The 23,103-nt window shown below is 38.9% G+C and overlaps 3 protein-coding genes across 3 annotated transcripts in view; 1 reads left to right on the top strand and 2 right to left on the bottom strand.

Annotated features, from left to right (window-relative positions):
- robo3 (roundabout, axon guidance receptor, homolog 3 (Drosophila)) overlaps nucleotides 1–1,492 on the bottom strand; it is a 189,914-nt gene extending 188,422 nt beyond the window's left edge. Inside the window, exon 1 of the mRNA XM_017041838.2 lies at nucleotides 1,299–1,492. The gene's annotated coding sequence lies outside the window, so the exon portion shown is untranslated. The remainder of the gene's footprint in view (nucleotides 1–1,298) is intronic.
- The window catches only part of esama (endothelial cell adhesion molecule a), a 35,577-nt gene extending 15,743 nt beyond the window's left edge, over nucleotides 1–19,834 (top strand). The window contains exons 2-7 of the mRNA XM_008332479.3: nucleotides 15,019–15,170; nucleotides 15,834–16,035; nucleotides 16,117–16,272; nucleotides 16,705–16,827; nucleotides 16,910–17,042; nucleotides 17,349–19,834. Of these exons, the coding sequence (XP_008330701.1) occupies nucleotides 15,019–15,170; nucleotides 15,834–16,035; nucleotides 16,117–16,272; nucleotides 16,705–16,827; nucleotides 16,910–17,042; nucleotides 17,349–17,874 (1,292 nt within the window). The 3' untranslated portion in view covers nucleotides 17,875–19,834. The remainder of the gene's footprint in view (nucleotides 1–15,018; nucleotides 15,171–15,833; nucleotides 16,036–16,116; nucleotides 16,273–16,704; nucleotides 16,828–16,909; nucleotides 17,043–17,348) is intronic.
- A 2,057-nt stretch (nucleotides 19,835–21,891) lies between these two features.
- The window catches only part of fez1 (fasciculation and elongation protein zeta 1 (zygin I)), an 11,890-nt gene continuing 10,678 nt past the window's right edge, over nucleotides 21,892–23,103 (bottom strand). Inside the window, exon 11 of the mRNA XM_017041431.2 lies at nucleotides 21,892–22,567. Within this exon, the coding sequence (XP_016896920.1) occupies nucleotides 22,551–22,567 (17 nt within the window). The 3' untranslated portion in view covers nucleotides 21,892–22,550. The remainder of the gene's footprint in view (nucleotides 22,568–23,103) is intronic.

The following is a 23,103-nucleotide window of genomic DNA, read 5'->3' on the forward strand; positions in this document are numbered from 1 at the left end:
AGTTAACACAAAAAGAAAGGTGGTCATGAAGAGATAAATCCAACTCAGACCACTCAGAAAAAGACTAGACAGAAAGCGACTCATCTCAGGTGTCCATGCATTATTTCACACAGTGGGCCACAGACCAGCGCACAGGGACACACACTGGCAGACGAAGCTGTGTCAGTGAGAGTTGTGTGTCTGTGGGTCAGACTCTCACCCTTTTAATGCTACTTCCAAAGCTGACAGTAAACAACTGTTAAAATGAACAGTGTTGATTTTCTTTTTTAACAAGCTCATCAGCTCGTGGATATCAATTTTTGCAAAATTGTCAGGTTAAATATTTGATAAAATATTTACCATCGAGTCCTTCACAGCCCCAGCCGTTTGTTGCAACATTCTTTTGTAATCGGCCATAGGCTTTACAGAGCGGTAACTCATTCACTCCTAATGAGAAAATGATGCACCATTAGGTTGTGACTGCTCTCATTTCACCCTGTAATTGGACCAGGACATGAGATGACTGAGTGTGGTTAAATGGCTTAGAAAAAGTTATTTTTACTTCATCATTGGCTCAGTGATTACCATCATTTACCATTCTGCCATACTGGCAATAAGATCCAAGATAAACCTCCTGACTCGGGATTCTTTAACTTTGTCCTAAACTTAAGATATGTTTAACAATGGAAATATATTCTTATAAAACTGTTAATATTTAGATTAAAAATGACCAATAGATCAGAGAGTGATATTATATTGAATTGAGGTCTTCATTTCAAAAAGTTTGTTATCCAGAATAAATCCAGATGGAGATAAGTGAGAGATTTACATGGATTTGCGTTGCTGAATTTCATCCTTTGACCTTTTCATAGGCTAGAATACTTAAATTCAGATGTGAGCTTTTTATTAAATACATGGCAGTTCAGGGGCTTAGTGGTACAGCTGTAGGATTTCTATCAGCCACTAAAATCCACTAGTTTCAATACCTAAATCTCTGGTTACCTTGCATCAAGAAGAGCTTCAGGTGTGAGAGAAGAAGTATGAAGACTAAAGAAGAGCAACATAAATAGTCTTTAGTACATTTAAAACAACGTTTTTCCCTGCGGTTTGATATTCACATAAAACAAGGGAAAAAAAGTGCTGCAATTTTTCTTTGTCTGTCCACATTCCATTAAAAGCAGCTGATAAAGACGTGGGGAAATAGAGTGAGACGAAGAATGAAGGAAACTTAATTGGGAGATAGAGGAAATGAAGGTGAGAGCAGAGGCAGAAAATAGATTGGTGTTGTACCAACCCTGGATCGGTGCATTTTTGCACACCTCTCTACGTGTGTGTGTTTGTCAGACACATCCCCGCCTACTTCCTCTTTCCCCTCCTGACATTCCACTTCCCGTCACAACCGCCTGGCGCTCTTAGATAAGGCCTTCCCGAACATTCCTTCTTCCTGTCGTCGCTCCCCAGTTTATCCAATAGCAGTCACGCCCGCGGTGATCAGTCCCACCGATAATGCTTATCCAGCAACTTAATAAATAGGTTCTGTCTTGTTTGCATCTCAATATGAACGGCCGATGGTGGGGAATAGGCTCCACTGCTGTTTCTGTGTGGAGAAAAGAACGAACCTGTCCAGAGGTTTCAGAGGACACATGGAGAAGTGACTGTTTCTCTGGTTGAAACCTCAGCTGGCAAAAATCAATACCATGTAACCTTTTGTGCTTGATGGATTTATTAAGGGTATGGGCTGTGTCTCTGCAACCGCCACCGAGCTTGTACTGAACTGTGCAGTGATTGTTAATACAGTCATTGTGAGGCCTGTACCACACCCTTCCTTCCTGCAGCAGGATCCTTGTCCTAACAGTTTCACTGAATTGTAAAGAGTTTTGATCTGGACTCATGGAGTAAGTTGTGTGTGCACGACTGTTTGTGCCTGAGTGCACAGGTGCCTGGAGACTGCAGTCAGATCCCCATTGTTCATTGTCCTAAGGGATGCTGGGTAATGCAGCTCATACAATCGCTAGATTTAGAAATTGGAGTCTATTACCAGGAAGAGAGAAAGGTATGAAGGTCTTTACTGGAGCTGAAGAACTGGATCAAACAGCAGCTACCTGTCTCAGTGAGAGAGGGGTGAAGAGAGTTACTACGTGAAAGCCTGTGCCTTTAAAGGCACCGTCAAGAAGATCATTATCGAGCAGGAAAAGGCAGCGGTGTCTTTTTCACCTGCAGGTGTAGGACAAACATTAAGTCCAGCAAATGTCTCAGCTGACATTTAACGTAAACTGATTAAAGTAAATTGTTCTGAATTAGTGTCAGTTTTTCTCAGATAGTGTAATGGAGATTGTATTGGTGTATTGAAAATTAAAGTGTTTCTAAATGTCATGAAAACAACAGACTTAATATAACATCCAGCCTCAGACCTGAGGATCAAGCAGACATTGCACGTTCATCTCCTAATATGAAATGGAAAATTATGAAAAAAATTGTTATTAAGTTTCGTCATTCATAAAAACATTTTAAACTAAGAAAAAATAAAAACTACACATATTTGCACTAAATCGCTTCACAAAAATAACCAAACACCAGACAAAGGCTAGAAGTAAATACCAACAGCTGTCATCAGTTTGGATGACTCTTTAAATCAGTAACAGTTCATTAAAATTAAAACTGAATAATATAACATCTACTTAATCTTCCTGCTAAATATATGAAAATAAATATATTAATTTGTGAACCACAGTATCGGTTATATGTTTTTCAGTCTAACTCTGTTATTGGGCCAGAATTATCCCAGTGTACTCATCATCCCACAGCAGGGATTATCACACATCAGATATTCATAATTCCTTCTCATATATTACATTAGAATTGTGATTGCATTACAGATTTGTTGTGGATTAAGACTTTAATTAGTTTTTTTTTAAATTTTGAGTCCTTCTTAGAGTCGAGTCATATTTGACAACTGAAAATAGAGTTTCACAATTTGTAACTCCAATACACGATGTTTCTCAGCTAAAACTAGGAGTGAGAGAAACAACAATTTACCAGTGCAACAATATTTGATTATTATAAAAGCAAAACTTTTATGTCAATAACCAGTTTGGTTGAACCAATTAGAGGGTACATAGTCGCCTAATCGTCACCAACTTCCAAGCCTCTTGCAGATTCCAGAGAATAACAATTGCCATCAAGCTCACAACCACTTCATCTTCTTCGCTAAAGCATGGTGCAATTTTCAGTTCCATTATGCAACATTTTATCGTGCTATTGTGTTCACTGAATAGTTATGACATTCTGTCTGCACAAAAGGAGTGCCACTGTTCATTTGTTTTAGCAAAACAATTCAGCAGTCACCAAAGGACGTGGCTAAATGCTCCATCTCTTGTATTTCTAAAGTACTAAAGATAATATTTGGTTGTGACATCACACATGGAAACTGCTTTTTTGTTTCTATTGACGTGTTGTTGTTGAGTCATAGGTTGTTCATAAACTACTTGAACTACATGGAAATGACACTGAATGAAATCATGAATTGATTTCAGTGTATCCCACAGGATTTTAGGAGACTGTGGGATGCATTCATTTTTAAGACAGGTGTTTGGAGCACTTTAACAACAGCAACATGTATTTTCCATCAAACCCTTGATAGACCTGACAGTTTTTAAGTTACAGTCAAAACAGATCATTTCAACATGTTTATTTTTGTGTTCTCTTCATGCCTGCTCTGTTTCACGAACAGTGAACACAGCCATCTCCTGTATTCAAAGTAGATCTTGTCATCTAATGATGACAGGTTGACAGCTAACTGGAGATTGATGTGATCCGATAACTCTGTGCTTCACTGTACCAGTAGCTGCTAATATTTCTCAGTGAGAATTAGATTTCCATCAGTGACATGTTTACTGTCACTCGCTTTTATTTATGGCTTGAAGCTTCGTCAGCTGTACATGTGGCAGCAGGTGGATGTTGGTCACAGTTGAGTGTCGCTGTACATATTTTTCTTGACTCCCAGTCCATCTGCTGCTGCTGCAGCCCTAACCTCCACCCCAGCACCAGATGTGCCTGTCTCTTTGGGGAGCGTTACCTTTAGCACTGCCTTTGAACACTGATAGGATTAGGTATGTCAAGGCTTGGCATGGGTTTATTATAGGCTTCCTTGCTGTGCCGTCTAAACCAATCAGCTCTGAGTGCAGCCGAGATGAGAGAAGGAGGCTTTAGTCTGACACCTTTGTCCACACCCTTTTATGATGCATCCTTCTCACAAGAGGTGGAGTGCATTCACAGTGCACTGTCCCTTTGAAGACCTAACACAGCTTAAATGCATCCATTATAGCAAAAGAGTGACAGAAAATTGGATATTTTCTAAATAAAATCTTGAGTGTATACAGCAAACAAATGCACCTGACTGTCAAGTCATTACCATATTTTCCAGCAGACAGTGCTGTGAGGTCTCTCTGGATGCCTCCTGGTAATGTAACACTGTTGAGTTTTATTTGTGGTCTAGAAAGCCAGTGCAGGCAAGCTTTAAGCTTCATTAACCACTACTCAATAGCAATGATTGGAATTTCATATAAATTAACCAGACCTTCTTGAGAGCCTTCCTATTGGTTAGTGTTTGCAGCTTAATCAATTGAAAAGGAATGTGAGCAAAAAAGTGTAGAAAAGTGTTATATGACACAAATTGGAATTTAATTCAATCTATAATTGAATTACGGGCCTGGTTCATTGATCATCTGAAATAAATTGAGCCAAGAGACCTTTTTCAGATAATTAGAAAAATTAGACGATCATTTCGTGTTAATCTCTCGAAGGACAATGATTTCAGACTGGCCATACAGAGAGGTAGCAGCTCCCTGCTAGGAAATCAATAGATCTAGCAACAGATGAAGGAAGTCTATTAATCTTAATGACAATAATATAATTACTTGACCTGCAGTTTATCTTTGGGGCATAGAAACAAAAGACATGGTGGCGCTCACAGCATGTCAACTAAGCTTTAAAAAGGTTCAGCCTGGAGGACCATTGATTCTCATTTTTCAACAGTGTAAAACATAAAACTATGACCACTGTGATTTATGCCACCTGAATGTCACTGATAGTGTGGCATTGTACTTTACCCTGATATGCAGACTTTGAGTGGAATGAGTGAGATGGTGGATATTAGTAAAATGAAACTACTGGTCTTTGTGGAGTTGAGATTCATCTTCAGGTAAAGACAAGAGTGAACTGAGGTAATTAATTGTTAGAACTTCTACTGAGAACAGTGCCATAAGTGCAGTTGCTGCCATTAGCGTAGTAATATCTGGCTTCATGTCACAGGCGGAGACGTTAGTGGGATAATTATCTCCAACAACAATATCAATTATAGCATAAATATAGGCTTTCTCCCCAGGGCTCCATTATCACTGGGGTTTTCACACACTCCAGTTATACCCACACTGACTCACACCCCTCTGTGCTCTGCCGTATATACAGTGGCCATATCATTACATAAAGCAATTGCTATTATTATAATTTGGACTTGAGGTCACTCTTTATGATGGATGGATGTTAGTATTTTCCCTTCTGTCTTTGTGTTTCTCCTGAGACCAACGCTCAGTCTCAGCTCAACTAGCTCTACTGCTAGTTCATTCAAGAACACAGAGTAAAGCCATCCCTTAATTTTCTTGTGAATTGGACATTGATTCAACACGATCTCATCCACAATTATAATAATATTGTATAATACTTGCACTATTTGTATTATTATTGCAGAAACAGATCAAATGTTTAATGTTTTTTTTTTATAACCAAATACATCTAATTTTGTTTTCATGGTGTTTTCATGGTAGACCAAAGGATTTATTTATTATATTTCTGTCATTTCTAATCCACTCTTTAGTTGAGCAATGTTAAACTTATATTGAAATATTGTATTATTATTATTTTTCAGGGACATTTTATACAGAGATTGTGAGGATTGTGTAGAAAACAGAAATAATGCCTAGATTGCATGCAATCCTACAACTCAACCTATGGGGCCGTCTGTGACGTTTATGTATTTGCCGGCATTAAAAATAAAACTCAAATGCTTTGCTTTTGAGGAACTTAATCTTTTAAACCAAGGTTATATTCTGGTTGTTTGGATTAAAGCAGATCAGTCAGCTGGTGAAGAATAGATGTAATTGTTATCCTTTTTCTTCTTCTGCTCACACCATCCTTTGTTAAATGGAAATAGAATAGAACACTTCATTATTATATGTACTATTCTACACCCGCTCATAGTCAGTGAGACCTTTTAGTACTTCTTACTGATCAATATTGTGCTGCTTTTTTCTTGAATCAACACATAAAACTATGTTAAATTAATTTGTGAGAGTCACCGTTGCAATGGCATCTGACAAAAAAGAGAAAGTTTCTTCCAGATTTCAGGTCAAATGATCATGTTAAGACGTCTCTCATCTTCAGGTAGTGTTGAACGCCCTCCCCTCTGTCTCTGATTCCTCCCTCCTTTCTGACCCTGCACATTATCAGCCTGGGTGTCAAAACAAGATGAATGTCTCTGTCTCTCTGTCTCTGCAGAGCCCTTACCTTTGATTCTGAGTACTGTCCTCCTCTTTTTTTCTGCTCACACGTTATTTCAAGGGTATACAAGACTGGGCTCCTAATTATGTAGACACATTTTCAGCAACATAGATTTAGGTCCCTAAATATATAAGACATCCAAGATTAGCGGGATGATAATAATATCATTCCTTTAATAAAATAAATGAACTTGAAGGGAAAAAAAGTCAGATGATTGTCAGAACGTTTGCTGGCTTTAGAGAATACGCCTGTCTTGGACATATCTACCTAATAAGGCAGGTAAACCGACATGAACACACACTGTGTAAGCTAACCATCCACACAGCAACATCTGCTCATTCTAGATCTGAGACAGAGGGACGGCAGACTGACTGAAGGGTGTGCACAGCACCATAGGAAGACCAAATGGCACCATTACGGGACTCCGTTTCAGTGCCAAAAGAACTGCTTTCATACCCAAAAATCTTCCTTTCGTCCTTCAAACAGCTACACCCCAGAGCTTACCAGATCCCCAAGGACTAGTTGATTTCCTGCACCATTTCTTTTTCTTTTTTTGCTTATTAAAATTTGAAGAAGTCACTGGAGTTAAAATGGAGGTTGAGTTTATGTGTATCTGTATCCTATCAATTCCACTTTAGTGTCTGTTTTTGTCCTGGTTGCACCTGACTGGCAGCCAGCACGGAATGCATTATGGAAAGTGATGCCAGGAGAACACATCAAATGAAAGCACACAGAACACACACATTTGTGCATGTGTTGCAGGTACACAAACACACGCCACACTTGTTTACAACAAAGTAATCACATTGCTAGCCTTACTTTACTCATCTCTGACTAAAAACTCAGCTCCTGTTTCAACAGACCTGTGTATCCATCACCAACCATTCCACCACCTCTCTTTAATGACATCTGCTGACACATGCACATCACATACAGAATGTCACTGACACACACAGGCGCACACACGCTCATCCACTGGTGTCGACACACCTTCGTCTATCTTTCTTGACAGATCAGAGTCAAGTCATTGCATAATGTTCTCCATCTTTTGATTAAAGTGGAGGAATGATACCCAGGTTGCCAGATTGGGGGCTGCTGCTGCCCATGTCAACCCATTCAATCTCTTTCATGTCAGCTTGTAGGGAAGAGGGGAAAGCGCTTGATAGACCTGAAGATTGTGTCACCTGTCCTCTGTTCATATAGTTGGGGATTGATGTCTGTGGCTGTCACTGTGGCTGTGAACTAATCAAGTGTGCAGGTCATTGTTAGTGCTAAAGGTGAGATGCAAATAGTGGCGATGGCAGTAAGGTAATATGATGAGCTGAGTACCATTAGTAATTAAGTTGAATGTAACATCACATTAAGTGTGCCTAATGACTCTTATGCACAAGTGTGGGGATTAATTACTGTAGATTCAAGCTGGTTTTTTAGGTACTTTCGTGTGAAGAAATTAATTTTTTACCAAAGTATTCGTGACATTTCGACTTTATTCATAGGAGGCTTAGCTCACAGGAACAAAGGTTAATTAAAAACTAAAAATATTAAAGTAAAGATGATACCCTTCATATAATGGATTTAGCCATATTACAAGCCAAGCATGTGTTATTTGAATTAAACAGAAAGTGAGGCTTGTTATTCAGATAAACCGTATATATTGAACTTGCATTAAGACACATATACAAAAGAAAGCCAATAGACCCCTGCACAGAAGTGAACTGTAAGTTTTTTCCTAAAAATACTCCACTGATACTACTAAGTTGTTCCGAAATAGGCTACCATGAACCATGAAAACAATACCAAATACTGAATCTGTATCATTAAGTTATATAAAAAATAACTTAATAATATACATTTGTATACATTGTATATAAATTTGCCAATACTTAGACGAGGAGGGCATTGAACTCAAAGAACACTGTCCCTTAAGTCAAACATAGGGCAGGAGTTTATTCCAGAAAACAGTAGTTTGTAAACTCTGCAGTCTGTACTTTGTACTCTGAAAAAAAGAAAATATTGTATTTAAAGTTTAAAAGTTCAAATATACAGTGTCACTATAATTGAGTTCCCTAATAGGGGTAAATACTTTGTGATTGCCTGAAGTGATGCTGCAAGGAACTCAAGTCATAATCTGAAGCCAAAGTAAACAATGCAAATCCAGTCAATGTATTTTTGGAATAGTGTATTTCTAGTAGTGAGAAACAGAACTGTGTCTGAAAATTATTTTAAAATTATTAAAACTGAGGCGTGTTGTTCACTGTCTCAGTGTGATGATATGTCACTTCGGTTCTACTTCCTGTCTGACTTCACATTAACAGTGTAATCCTGAAACCAACGGTCTCTCCACGGTACAATCAGGACGCACAGCTTTTTCCTCCCTGCCATCAACAACAATAGACAGGAAGTGTGTGTTTGTCCAAAGGGCTTCAGGGATGTCTTTGATTTTTTTCACAGACAACCTGGAATTTTGTCTTTTGTTTTTTTGTGTTGTCCCGTGCTTTTTTATCAGAAGAAAAATAAAACAGACACCTCCTAGAGAGTTTTTTTTTTTCTACAGCTTGGGCTGGAAGTTCATTTTTTACCGGCGTCATGTTAAAAAAATGGTTGCTCCAGTGTCTGTAGTTTGTCATGAAAAGGAACTTCAGGCTCCGTCAATTGACAGACTCTTACTAATTTCTGCTCTGAGGCACTTCTCATGACGTCTTGATCAGATGGAGGGCAGATCCAATTAACCTGAGCAGTGTGTTCTTACTGAACGCTCAGCTGCCATCAGAAGTCACTACATCACACAAAAGCTGAACACTGCTGAGCCAAAAATATATTGCAACAGTGATGAGAGCAGTGATGGACGTCTCTGTCCACCAGTAAACAAAGTCTGTTTGCACATTCCAGTTGCAAAGTTCATAGATGTAAAGATTGGTCCATGGTTCAACACCCAGACTAGGCACAAGTTGAGAGTGATATTATGGAGAAAAAAAAGGTTGGATAACTCCTCCCATGGCTCCTCCCACTATCATAATAGTCAAATCTGAGTAACTGACATCTAATACCACAAAGAAGGATGCACTGACTCTAATTGGACACAGACACTCAGTGGATGTACAGACTGCAATACAGTACAATGTACAGTACATAAGAAACCTAAGTAGGAAAAAAAGTCTGTGTGACTTGCGTACTGTGGGCGAAGCATATTTTCTTTCCACTCTTTGAAAGGTTGAATAATTGACACTTAAGTACAAAGGTGCCTTTAACGTGTGTGTAGCTTATTAGTTGTGTCCAACACTGACTGACGTGAAGGCTCCACGTCACATTATTATGTGCATGTATACATGGCTTGTAGCCATGGGTATAACTGTAAATATTGTTACACTAAGGTCAATAAGAGCTGCTGCCGGAGTACAGCCTGCACATCAAGCAGTTTGTTTAGCAGTCAGGTCGAAGGGAGCATTTGGTCCTTGAAGCGCTCAGTATGGATCTACATCGTGACGGAGATGAAGGAGTCCAGCACTGGAGATATGTATCATGAGGGGTTTTTTTTATATATAAAGCAACAGAATACAGAATGATGTAAACAACTGACAGTCACACACACTAGTACACACAGTCACACACACACTAATGTCTGACCCTCCTGGCCTCACACTATCTCTGCTTCCCCAATTAAACTGTTTTCCTTCCTTTCTCCTGTTTCTTCTCTCCTGATATACACAACTGATGAGGGGCTGCTGGTTCTGCAGCTCGGGGACAGAGATGACACATTCTTCTCTACGTGGGTCCCACCACTGTGTCTCTGCTTTAATTACACTGGACTTGAGCAGTTATCAGATGATGAGCTCTAAGTCCTCTATGTGAATGACAATAAGTGTGTGTGTGTGAGTGGAAAAAATATTTTAGGATATAGTGGAAATATTTATGCTGTAATCAGAGGTAGTGAGAAATCACTTGAGCATGACCATTGATCTGGATGAAAGTTGGATCAATATCAGGGCCAGCCGCTTATTATTTGTCAAGTGTTATACATCCTTCCTTTGTAATGGATTCCATGGTTCGTTTGGTTGTTGTTGTTTTTTTGTTTTTTTTTTTGCTCTGAATGACTAAATTATAGCTGTTACTTACTTGTATACCATGTGGACTGGGACACAGTTTTAGTGGTGTTTTCCCCCGTCTCACTCGTCTACCATTCATTATTCATGATAAAATGCTTTTCTTCTGTATGCACATAATGTGCCAGTAAATTTGCACTTGACAAAAGATCTCACAGGAACTAATGGGTACTGGGTTTAAATCCAGTCATTAAATGTAATGTTCTCTCTTTAAACTAGTCCTTTGAATAAAGTAAGACATACAGTACATAAAAAATGAAAGGATTTTATGTTGAAACTGCTATTTACTATGTTTATTTTTCCACTACAACAAAAATGAAATCACAATTAATCAGTAGCACGTCTGAACATGACCATAAAATATTCACACATACACATGAATGAGTACTTTATGTGGGAAAGTAGTACAGCTATGACGCACATGATGTGGCAGACTGCTGTAGCTCTTAAATAATCCTAAATCTTGTTTCTTTTTTTTCTTTTTTTTTGGGTGAAACTACTACCGCTACTGGCCAGAGGAGGCATAACTTAAAAACTCTGGCTTCAATCGACTTCAGTTCAAACTTTTCTCATTAAAGGAACATAAATCAGTCAAAACATATTTTTCACATCTTCACCTTATACATTAAAAAAAATTATATTTTAAAGCTCAGAAATCTATACCATTATGCCTTGTTACCTGCCAAGAAAATAGCAAATGAGCCAGGGTGAAGGAATAGAAAAGAGTCAATATGAGATTGATTGGTAGACTGTAAAGAAGTGGAAAGTGAGCACGGTGTAATGTCGACTTCCAAAACCTGAAACTGCAGCACTCCCTTAGACGTCGGGATTGAAGTAAATGTTTGTTGGCCTCAGTTTCGGGACAGTCATTTCAACCACCAATTCAGTTAGTCTATAAACATTGCTTTAGTGACAGAGTAGTGTTACGTTTCCGCCCAGCCTCCAGAGAAAAGTCTAAGTTTATCTCCAGGAATATATCTTTTCAAATGGTGCTTCTTCTAAGCCTCAGATCATATCCAACTTCCTCTTCCTGTGCCTCACATTTTTTTAATCACCCATTGTCATCTCTTCATCCTCAAATCTATATTGTTAGGTTTTCTCCCTCTGTTTGACAGTGTGATTAGGATGGACCGACACACACATACCACTGACATTCCCATTTGCCATCATCAGGCGCTGTGGCTTCAATGTTGTTAGAGATGTTAATTTTGAAGTAGCTGATAACACAGCAGAGGAAGCCACTGGTCAACCACACCCACATCGTTGATCCATGAAAGACACTAGGGTTAAATATACCCTCATCAAAGTGTGCTCGTACATCTGCTTTATCTACAGTGAGGCCCACAGAAGTAAACATGATTATTTTAAAGTGTTTCCTGTAATTATAGGGAAGGACCATACACACAACATACTATCATCAAGGCCATGAGCAGGATCTGTTGGGACTACTGTCTCTCTTTTTTTTTCTCACCACTATCGTGATCACCACTGATTAAAAATGTATTCTACATTTTGACACAAGTTTGACCTTTGACAACACACGTTGACCAATCAAAGCTCCTAGTGGCTGCTCTGTTAGCCTCGTTTACATATAGCTTTAATGGAAAAAACACTATTACGCTGAGGTCAACCTTAAAGCACAAACATTAAACCTCAACAGAACTTCACCTTTTAATATCAGCAGAGAGTTTGAATGATGGAAAACACGGCTGTTGAAGACTTCCAGAACTTATCAAGTCCTCTTCCCTGATCCCATTATTTTCATTTCAAATCCTGCTACAAAGTGTTCTCACCTTTGAAAACAGAAGCCAGTGAACCATGAACCACCTTCTTTAATCAGACTTAGTAAAACCCTCCCAGACCTCATCATTACTACCTTCATTTTTTTTTTCACTCTAAGGAAACTGACTCCCATCTGCCTCACCATCAGTCTTCTGTACGAGCCTCCAGACCAGATTTCAGACCTGTCACAGTTTGGAAGATTAACCTTCAGTGACCAAATGAAGAGAGTGGAGTTGAATGTTATTAATGTGATCCCTGTGGCCTTGTCGTTTATCTCATCGCCGCGTTTATTCTTTTATAAAATTCTCTGTAAAACACAATGATTTGTACTCATTTGTGTTCGTTGTCATTGTTAAAAATCAAATCAAACTCATTTTCCACACATTTAATTGTTAGCTTTTTGCGACATGTGAATTAAAGACCTAACGTCCCTGTATGTCAATCATTCATCCAGTCCATGTAGATCAGTGTAACAGAAAGGTAGGCCTGTCCTGTCCTTCACCCGTCATGCTGTCAAACTTTCTGCAGGAACCCAGCAATTATTGTGCTTTTGCAGGCAGCTAGACACTTTGGACTGTGCACAACGGCAGATTTTAATAAGAAAAATTAATTTTAGCATAGGACTCGATGAGTCTCGATTGGCTTATGAAGCTTCTTTGCCCCATATTTTAAGTCACCTGTAGCGATGCATGGACTCATCCCATTATGGTTGTTACCCTGTCATTACCCTATGACATCTTCTCACTCACTCTTTGAAACAGTCCAGCTCACAGTCCTCCATTGTTCTGAAAGGAAACTGATGCCAAGCGTCGTCGTTGGTGTGTTCTCCTGTTCTGTACGTTCCTACACTTGTTCTCTGCCATTTCTATTAACATTTTCATCTCTGTCTACTTAGTAATGAATGAATTCATGTCTCTGAGTTAAAAAGTTCCCAAAGGAGAAATACACATGTGATCTCTGACCGTCACTTATCCACTTTATCCGTCTCCATGGTGACAGAGAAACTGATACCGTTACCTCTCTATGTGGGGAGAGTGAGAGTGAGGGAGGGAGAGCGAGGGAGGGTGAGAGAATGGGAGAGAAAATCTTTTTCTCTAATCGTTAAAACACTTTCTGGAATATTTTCTTATCTTGGTGTCATACTTTCAGACAGCTTTACTTCCAGCCACACTCTGACATGTATCAGGTCCAGGTGACTGCCGAGACTATCAACAGAAAAACCATGCTGGAAACAACAGAGCAAGTATTCAGCAGAACACAGCCTCCTGTTGTTTGGACATTATCAGTCCACCTGTTCAGAGGATACAATGTCAAACATCATTTTTAGTCTTTTGACTCTGTTTATTGTCCACAGTCTTGGGGTTATTCAGACAACTTTGCTTCATCTATCATTTACTGTTGGCTGTTGAAGCAGTAGTATCGAACGTGCTATGTGATGAAATTCTGATCAATTTCAATACAGAACTCTGTTTGGAGGAGCTATAAAAAGTAAATATTGACAAAGACCTAAAATACACATTCCTTATTTCATTTTGGTTTTCTCCTTCCTCTGTTGTGTGATTTCTTTTTTCCCTTATAAATAAATAATAGTTGAATAGTTTATATTGAATCCAACTTCCGACTACGTTTCTGAACGACATTTGTGTGACTGTGAACAGACTGGTGACTGTGAGGGTGAGGGACAACAGTGTTGTTGTGTGTCCCTGCTCCACACAGTCAGTTGTGGTTTTATCTTACCTTCACAGCCGTGGACGGCTGAGGTGAGTGAGTGTTCATTTGGCTGCAGTTTGTAAACAATTTAAAGAAATGTAATGTAATCGTCTGTCAGAGCGGTTAGTTGGAACAGATACACAGAGAGTGCAGAGACAGAGGGACAGACTGAATATTTAATGTGTTGTTTCCCATTAACAAACACACAACACGCTAAAAGAATTCCTCTTCTCGAGATGCCTTTGTTACAGATTTTCAAAAAGAGGTGTCGAGAGGAAGTGAGTGACAGATCAAAAATAGAGGTGAAAAAAACAAAAAGGGAATTTGTCAGATAATGTTTCCATTCCACAGTTTAACTCTGTCTACATCTGCCAACAAGAAACAGAGTGGTTTATCTCATTTATAAATTCTAAAATAAAAATAAAACAAAATGGGAAAAGTGGGTTTAAAAAAATGCAATGGTTGTTTTCTTCTCAGGGACAGTTCTGTTTTGACTCTGCTGCCTCCCACCGGTTAGAGGTGAACACTACATTTGACCCAGACTGCCCACACTACACCGGAGGCAAAACGACAAGAGCAATAAATACTTATTGCATGATAATTAACTTTAAACCATTTATATTAGGAAAATATGTGTACAGATAAATACAACTTTTTTTACTGTTATTAATGAGTTCATGTGAAACAATACCAATACCGTAATCAAATCATCTCTTTTTTTATTCCATGTTATGGATGCCCATTTCTACAAACATATATTCTCTGAATATTATCTAAAAATCCATCTGGTATAGATCTCACTTGTTAAAATATAAATTGTTGTGGTGCATGAGAGCAAAATAAATATTTTATGTAATGTTGTTTTTTCTTTATTCTTTATCTTTCTCTGTAGGTATCTTAGCCCAGCTCCAAATGCCACAGACCAACATGGATGTGACCAAGGGTAAGATGGTGGTGCTGACGGCTTCTTACAACTCTGTGCCAGGCAGTGACCTGAGCACCAACACCATTCTATGGAACCTTGTCACCAACAACACCCAGCTGGTAAGAAACAAATGGACAATTTGGAAAATGTTGTCATTTAGTTGTGAAAGGTGATGCATTTTGTCATATATTGAATATGTCAAAGTCAAACAGGTTTTTAAGCTTTTATAGAAACTCTAATAGTTTCAGTCCAAAGGTGTAAGTTCATGTCAAATTATATTTAGGTCACGGTTTGTTTCATTCTGCAATGAGCGAAAACAAAATCTATTTAAATGTTCAGCTGAGTACGTTTCTCTTCAACACTATCATTTGTCAGCCTGAGTCAAACAGATGGACGTCTCAAAAGATGATCTGACTCAAATGGAAAACAGGAGAGAAGAGACTTTAATGTTGGCTTTCCCTTAATTTAGAGCCAAAACGATGGATGAAAAGAACGAAACTCTGTGTAGAGAGTCTGAGCAGATGGCACACAGCTCTGCAGCTCAGCTGAGCTGACAGGACATGATGACTTTAACTCTACTTTATGGGATACTCTTCCTATTCAGGTTCTAGTTTATTTTTTGTAGAGTCGGATTGATAGATTTTAATGGGAGTTCTTATAAATTATAGATTATTTCCTCAATTATTTATTTACGTCAAAGATACAGACAGGGAAGCTGTACATTGTTGAATTTCCCCTACTGAGGTGAAAAGGTTTCATATTTTCCCTTCCACTCCATCCAGATCATCTCATACACCAAGGGTTCTATGAACGTGGGAAGCGCTCAGTTCAAAGGTCGGGTTGGTTTCACCTCCACCATGCCCTCACGAGACGTGTCTCTGTACATCAACAACACACAGGAGTCAGACTCCGGCCGTTACCTCTGCCAGGTCATCATCCCTGATCACTCTGGCTACACTGCTGAGCTGACACTGGACGTGAAGGGTGAGATTCAAACTGCAAACCCGTCGTTGTGTGCAATCTAACAGGATGAGTGTTTTTATTCATCTCATCTTCCTCCTGCAGTGCCCCCTGATGTTCCTAAGTGCTCTGTCTCAGGGAAGCCAGTGCTGAAAGGAAACGTGACGCTGAGCTGCACGTCCAGTTCTGGGAAACCACTTCCTCTGTACAAGTGGAGGAAGACCAGCCCCACCTCTGAAGTCTTCTTCTCTCCCATGCTGAGTGAGTGGAGCCTGCTCACTGATGTCAGCGTGTCTCACAGTACAATATCAGTATTTACGTTTTTCAAAAATGATTTAAAAAATATTGAAATCATTCTAGGTACAAAATAACTAATTTAAATAAAAAAATCATATTTAAGAATTATCACAGTTGTTTAACATTAGTTAAAAAAACAGTAATATCATTTAAATAAATATATATATATATATTATTATTTAAATTATTTTAAATTCAACATTTAAATAAAATTGAAATATATTAAACAGTTATATTTTAGTTACAAAATCAGAAACTTAAATGTTTATAAAATGTATTACAGTATGGTATATATTATATATTATAGTAAATGACTGAATTCAGCTGTAATCCCACTACAGCAACAATGAGTGTTTACACGTCTGACTTCATCCTCTACATTCTGGAACATTCTAGACGAGAAAACTGGAACACTGAAGTTGAGCAACCTGAGCAGTAACATGTCAGGGAAGTACACGTGTACCGCCAGTAACTCTGCTGGGTCGGAGAGCTGCATCATCAACCTGGACATCGTCAGCTGTATGTACTTCAATCAGCCGCCTCATTATACTTTGTCGTGTAGTATTATATGCTTCTAACCATTTGTGTTCGTGTACCACAGCCACCAAGGTGGGTGTGATCGTGGGAGCCACCATCGGCTCTGTGGTGGGCTTCCTCTTCCTCCTCTGTGTCTGTGGCTTTTTTGTGCTGAGGAGACATCGAGACCACGAGGACGACATGGCCAATGACATCAAGTGAGTTGTTACTCAGTGTCAACACAGTGAATTTAATTCTCCAAAAATATAACGTCAGTGTGGGAAGAACTTCTCACTGAAGTCGAAGTACTGCAAGTGCATGTAGACTTCGTGGCTCAGTGGGTTTTTACATTTTTATAGATCGCAATTTATTGAGGGGCTAGGGGGAGACAAGAGGAATTATATGAACATAGTATGTGTATAATACTGCAATACACAAGTACTAGAGTTTGACATGAGTGTTAGTAAGAACCTAAGCTTGGAGTCTAGTGTTAAACCCAGACTCCTCGTCTTCTCCATCCCCAGGGAAGACGCTCAGGCTCCCAAGCGTGTGTCCTGGGCTAAGAGCAACATGGGCTCCGACATCATCTCCAAGAACGGCACCTTGTCATCCATCGCTTCCAGCCCCCACCACAAAGATCCTTCCATGCACCACAACAACCACCACCACCTGCAGCAGTACCCCCAGCGCCCACATTCAGACACCGCCTCCATCATCACGGCCACCGGCAGCATGGCCAACTACCGACCGTCTCGCCATCACGGCGCCTCCACCCCCACGCACTTCACTTTCACCAACAACAACACCCTGCCACATGAACAGGCTGAAGCCAACCTTCACAGAGGGTCTCCACCCAGACCGGAGCGTTACGCCCAGCTGCCCCAAGCTCAGACGGTTCCACAGACCTACGGCCAGCCTCAGCTGCAGCTCCAGGCTGCTTCCTCCCCTCCACCGCTGCCCAGCTCTGGGGTGACAGCTGCCAACATCACCCGTATGGGAGGAGTTCCCATCATGGTGCCTGCACAGAACCAGGCCGGATCTCTGGTCTAACGCCACCTACTGGTGGCAAAACAGTTCTGTTCAAAAACAGCAGAGTGTGAACGCAGGAAATACTATTCAGAGAAGAAGCCCAGACCAGACTGTTTATTTTCTTTAAATACACTTTTATATTCAGGATGCACTGTTATACGCAGTACATTGTGTATACGTGTGTGTACACATGTTTTCTTATGTATTTGTTGAGTATCCTCTTTTCTACTTCACCAAAGTATTTCTGAGTATTAATATTATAACATATCTTTAGACTTTTTTTGTTATTCTTTGGTTTGTTTTTGTTGTTTTTTTCTGAGGTTTTCAGCAGAGGAGGACCTGGGTCTGTGTGAGCACACTTTACTGGTCGGACAAGTAAATGTTGCAGGAAAGTAGTACTGCATGTGGAGATCTCTTTTTTTACGTTGTAAGTACAAGTACAGAAGACAAAAAAAAAAAATATATATATATATATATAAAGACACTTTTAGACAAAATTAAGCCTTTTGTCACTTAGGCCATAATTTGTTTATTTTTTACAAAAAGCAATGCGTTCCACTTAGGAGCAAAGTTTTCACTTTCTTTATGAGAGAATAATACTTACAACTTAAATAGGTTCAAATTTATTAAAATTATCACAAAACAATGCTATAGAAAAAAAAATTCACCAGTGTTTCTGTTGACTGTTCACTTTAATAATTCTCTTAGACTCTTTTTTCAGATATAAAAATGCGCATTGTTGTCACCTGTAACGTCAACTTGTTTTATAGATTCTACCCAAATTTAAATTGTAAATATTATATTTATTCTGTTTAGAAACATGGAGATCAACAGTGAAGAAACAGTTGACTATAGAGACAGTCTCATCTGCTGTTACATAAATATGGAGAATTATCAAGTCAAAGATCATACGGAGGTTTGTTTTTTTGTTGTTGTTTTTTTAAGCAAGCACTCTTTAAAACACTTGAGTTTGAGTTTTACCATTTTTGACGTTTGATGTGAGAAGATGGCTCAGCCTCAGCCATGAAGAAGTTCAGCACCTTGGACAGGTACTGTTGTGTGTAGTCTGACATCATCTTTGGCAAATAGAAATATTGAACTCACATCACTTTTATTCTGTTCTTTATTAAAATTCCTCAACAGTCAATGTGCTGTATTCATTTTAGCTGGCTGTTTGAGGTCAAAGCCATTTTGCTAAGCATTTATGATGACATTTCTATTGAAAGGTCACTGATGAGTGGCTAATTATTTTATTAGTTCACGAAAACAGTGTCAGAAACACAGTCTATTGAAGGCACAAGTTTGGTTCTCCCTCAAACGTCATATTTCCTTTAATGATTCAGTGGATAAAGCAGAGATGGGGGGGTGTTTTTATTTTATTATCACAAGAAGTTTAAAACAAATTCCCTGTGACAGGTAAAATAAAGCTAATAAAGGATATATTCATGTATATTTTCTAGGATTTTTTATGTTCCAGAATTTTTTTAATTTAAGCTCATAAATAACATATAAAGTAGTAATGGTCCACACAATCTATCATTTTGCTGTACAGTCATTACACTGGATTTTTTTTTATAGTAGACTTTGAAAAATAATTCTGATGTGGACTCAGCAAGAAAAGTATTTCAAATGTAGTTTGGTGACTGTGTATAGTTTGGAGTCAAGAATATAGAAAATAGTACATGTAATATGGTTGAAAAGCACTTGTCAGTTAGTGAGAACGCTGTTAGCTGTGAAAAAAAGTACATCAGAAAAACCAATGTATGTTGACACCAGACTTTATTTTTCTATAGTCACCTGACTTCATGAACACCTGATGCTGTGTGACTTTTTTTAAGTGCTACTTGTCAGTGAGTTTTAAGACATTGCAGATGTAACATTGATGGATGAGAATGTCTGAAATCTGTAGCTTACAGATTTATGTCTATATAAAAATGCTTTGTATAAAGTCATTTTGATTAAATAACATTTTGTCTTTGCACATGTCAGCATATCTACTTAATAGGTCACACCCTGATTCAAATATAATTAGATTTTTCAGATACACAGAGTTGGCTCCAGCCATTTTGGCCCCCTAGGTGAGATTGTGGTTTGGTCGCCTCCTTATGGCCCATGATGGATCACACAATTGCTCCCTCCAGCAGATGGAGCCCTACGTTATGCTACAAATACTGAACCTCCATGTTCACAACTCAGACCCAGAGCCAACATTTACCTACTTACTCAGCAGATCCACACCATTAAAAAGGGACCAGAGTCACAACAACTTTGAGCACAGAGCCATCCACCTTCAGACTTCACTGACTGGCTAACCATCCTCCTGGTTATGGCTCTGGCTCCAAAACCCAGATTCCACAGTTTATAAATGTAAGACTGGAGAAACAGAAAGGAAACAAACAAGACAACAGATAGATGGCAATGTGCTGTTTATAATGCACACACGCACAGCAGCCTATCAGAGCACAGCAGCAGGCACGGCAGCCTATCAGAGCACAGCAGCAGGCACGGCAGCCTATCAGAGCACAGCAGCAGGCACGGCAGCCTATCAGAGCACAGCAGCAGGCTTGGCAGCCTATCAGAGCACAGCAGCAGGCTTGGCAGCCTATCAGAGCACAGCAGCAGGCTTGGCAGCCTATCAGAGCACAGCAGCGGCACGGAAGCCTCAGAGAATAAAAGAAAAACGAGGTTCCCTACTGTGTTGAAGATCTTCAGGATGGCCAATCTGGAAAATAAAACAAAGTCACAGAAGAAGTCATGTAAAGTATCAGTGTGATCATAACATTTATAAAACAATTAATTTCTTATTAAACAGAAACCCTGAGTTTGACTCCACAGGTGGCTCACCTTGTCTTTCAGTTTCAGGAATTTACTCTGACACTGGACAACTTCAACCTGGTCTCAATGAAGCTGTACCTTAAACCCTAAAATGGTCAAATATGATTCAATGAGTCAACACAGTCAGACGTGGGTCATTATGTTTAAAAAAAAATAGTTTCTGCAAAAGAAAATAAATTGACAACAACTTTTCTTCACTTTAAGAGAAGTCTAACCTTTATAGCTGAAAGGCATAAAAATAGATAAACAAATAAATAAATAAATAAAAACACCAACAGACGGGAATGTAAATTCCAAAGTCACTTACCTTTCTATCTGAGTCGTTCATCCGGACCAGGTGGAGCCGTCATCAAGGAATAACTCCGTACAGCTGGTGAACTGTTTCAGTGTTTGACGTCACACGCCGCTACCGTGTTTTTGTTCCGCTTCATCTCTGTGACGTAACTACTCTAAAACAACGTGATGATGGTGCAGGTGGAGTTGGAGGGGGAAGATGATGAAGAATGATGATGATGACGACGACGTCTCATTTATATGCAGAAATTTAGGAACAACTATTGCGGTAATTATAGTCATAATAATAATAGCGAAAATGAGCCTTTGGAACCTTAGCAAGAACAGAATTTTTTTTATTTTTATTTCTGCATTAGGAGAAGTCACTCCTATAGTCACTGCTATTTTCCTGGAGTGTTTGATCGTCTTCTGGTTTGTGTTGCTTGGTCTTGCACAAGGCAGGCATAACAATGAATTACTCTTCCACAAGGTGGCAGCAAACGCTTCAAAACTGAAAATACACACATACACTGAAAAGTACACATAGTGAGCATCGAAACTAAAACAGTATAAACAGTATATTTTAATTAGACAGAGAAAAACTACAAAAGAAGTCTTTTAATTACTAGACAGAGAAAAACTACAAAAGAAGTCCATTTTACCACACTTTTATTTTGAAGGGGTGAAAGAAAGAGAGCACATTTACACACCTTTCGGGTAGAATGTTTATTAATGATGTAACATTCACTTACATGGCGCAAAGAAAGTCATAAATATGTGATGATGCAAATATGCACGCCTTTGTTAGTATGAGCTCATCTTGCAGGTACTGATACAGTATATCCGAGAAAATTCAGAAATATACCTGTGAGTTTGTGTGAGTCTGAAGAGGACATGATGCTTGGATGGCTGCTGGAAATAAATTAAAAAAAATCGGTGGCTGAGGTAATTCCTCACATTCACGTACACGCGGACATACAAACGTGTGAAATGAATTGGATCTGAGGCTGTGAAAAACAGAGAAATGATCACAGTTAAAGTAGCTGTGTAATGCACTGCACCCGTAATAGTTGTAATTGTTTGTTGTTATTCATATAGAGCTACAGTACTAAGTTGGCAGAAAACGGTGCATGGCTTTTGTATTCAAATTAGTTGATCATTTGATGAAGACAATAGTTATGAGGTTAGTAACCAAGGAAAAACAGAAGGAAAAAAATAAAGGAAAAACAGAGAAGGAGGAAGAAGCACTCATGATGTTGTATCCCTGTACCAAAGTGGTGCTGTGACTGAAAACAGCATGTCATGCTTTATAAGTGAAGTCCTTCGAAGTGAGACTAAACCACCCAACTTCAGTTTGTAGTAACGGCGTCTGGCCTGAACTTGTATGAGCAGGAGGACAGAGGATAAGCTCAGCAAAAGGCAGTAGTCATAGTCGAGGTGAACAAGATAATGGTGATGGTGAGGATCCATGGTTGATAATGGGAAAGAGGGGAGGTCATGCAGCTCGGGCCAGAGGTCATGAGGGTCGGTATAAGGCCCTCTCGGGGCAGGATTTTCCATCACAATGTGGCCCTCGGCATCCTGGTACTTTAGGTAGGACACAAGACTGGAGGAAAACAACAGGGGACAGCAGTGTTAGCGTTGTGTCAGATTAGAGTAGGTCACACACACACATGCAGGTGTCAGCGTTTAAAGTTTGCCTACAGGCGATAAAGTAGTGAATTCAACATATACTATAGAGGCAGAAAAACTGCTTCATTATGTGATGACTTTGTCCTCACACTGAGAATGAAAAAAACAACACTGGATTTCCATTATGAGGATCATTACAAAATAAACACACACAGATGAATAAAATAAATCTATTATCTAATTTTTATTCATATAAAACAAGATGACATAGTAAAGACAGTAAAATTGGCCCTCTGGTGGAACAGCTAGGTAATACGCTAACTAAGGCGGGACTAAAGAAAACAAAGCAGAGTTATAAATAAACAGAAAAATCTAGTGAAAGAAAGGGGGAGACTTACCAAATAAAAACTATTAAAAAATTACAAAAATATATTTTAACATTTTTGATATTTCAATAAATTGATCACATTAAACTAATGTGTTGAAATAAAAAATGACTATTAATTAAGT

The sequence above is a fragment of the Cynoglossus semilaevis genome, chromosome 19 (assembly GCF_000523025.1).
Source record: "Cynoglossus semilaevis isolate Cse_v1.0 chromosome 19, Cse_v1.0, whole genome shotgun sequence".
NCBI classification, from domain to species: Eukaryota; Metazoa; Chordata; class Actinopteri; order Pleuronectiformes; family Cynoglossidae; genus Cynoglossus; species Cynoglossus semilaevis.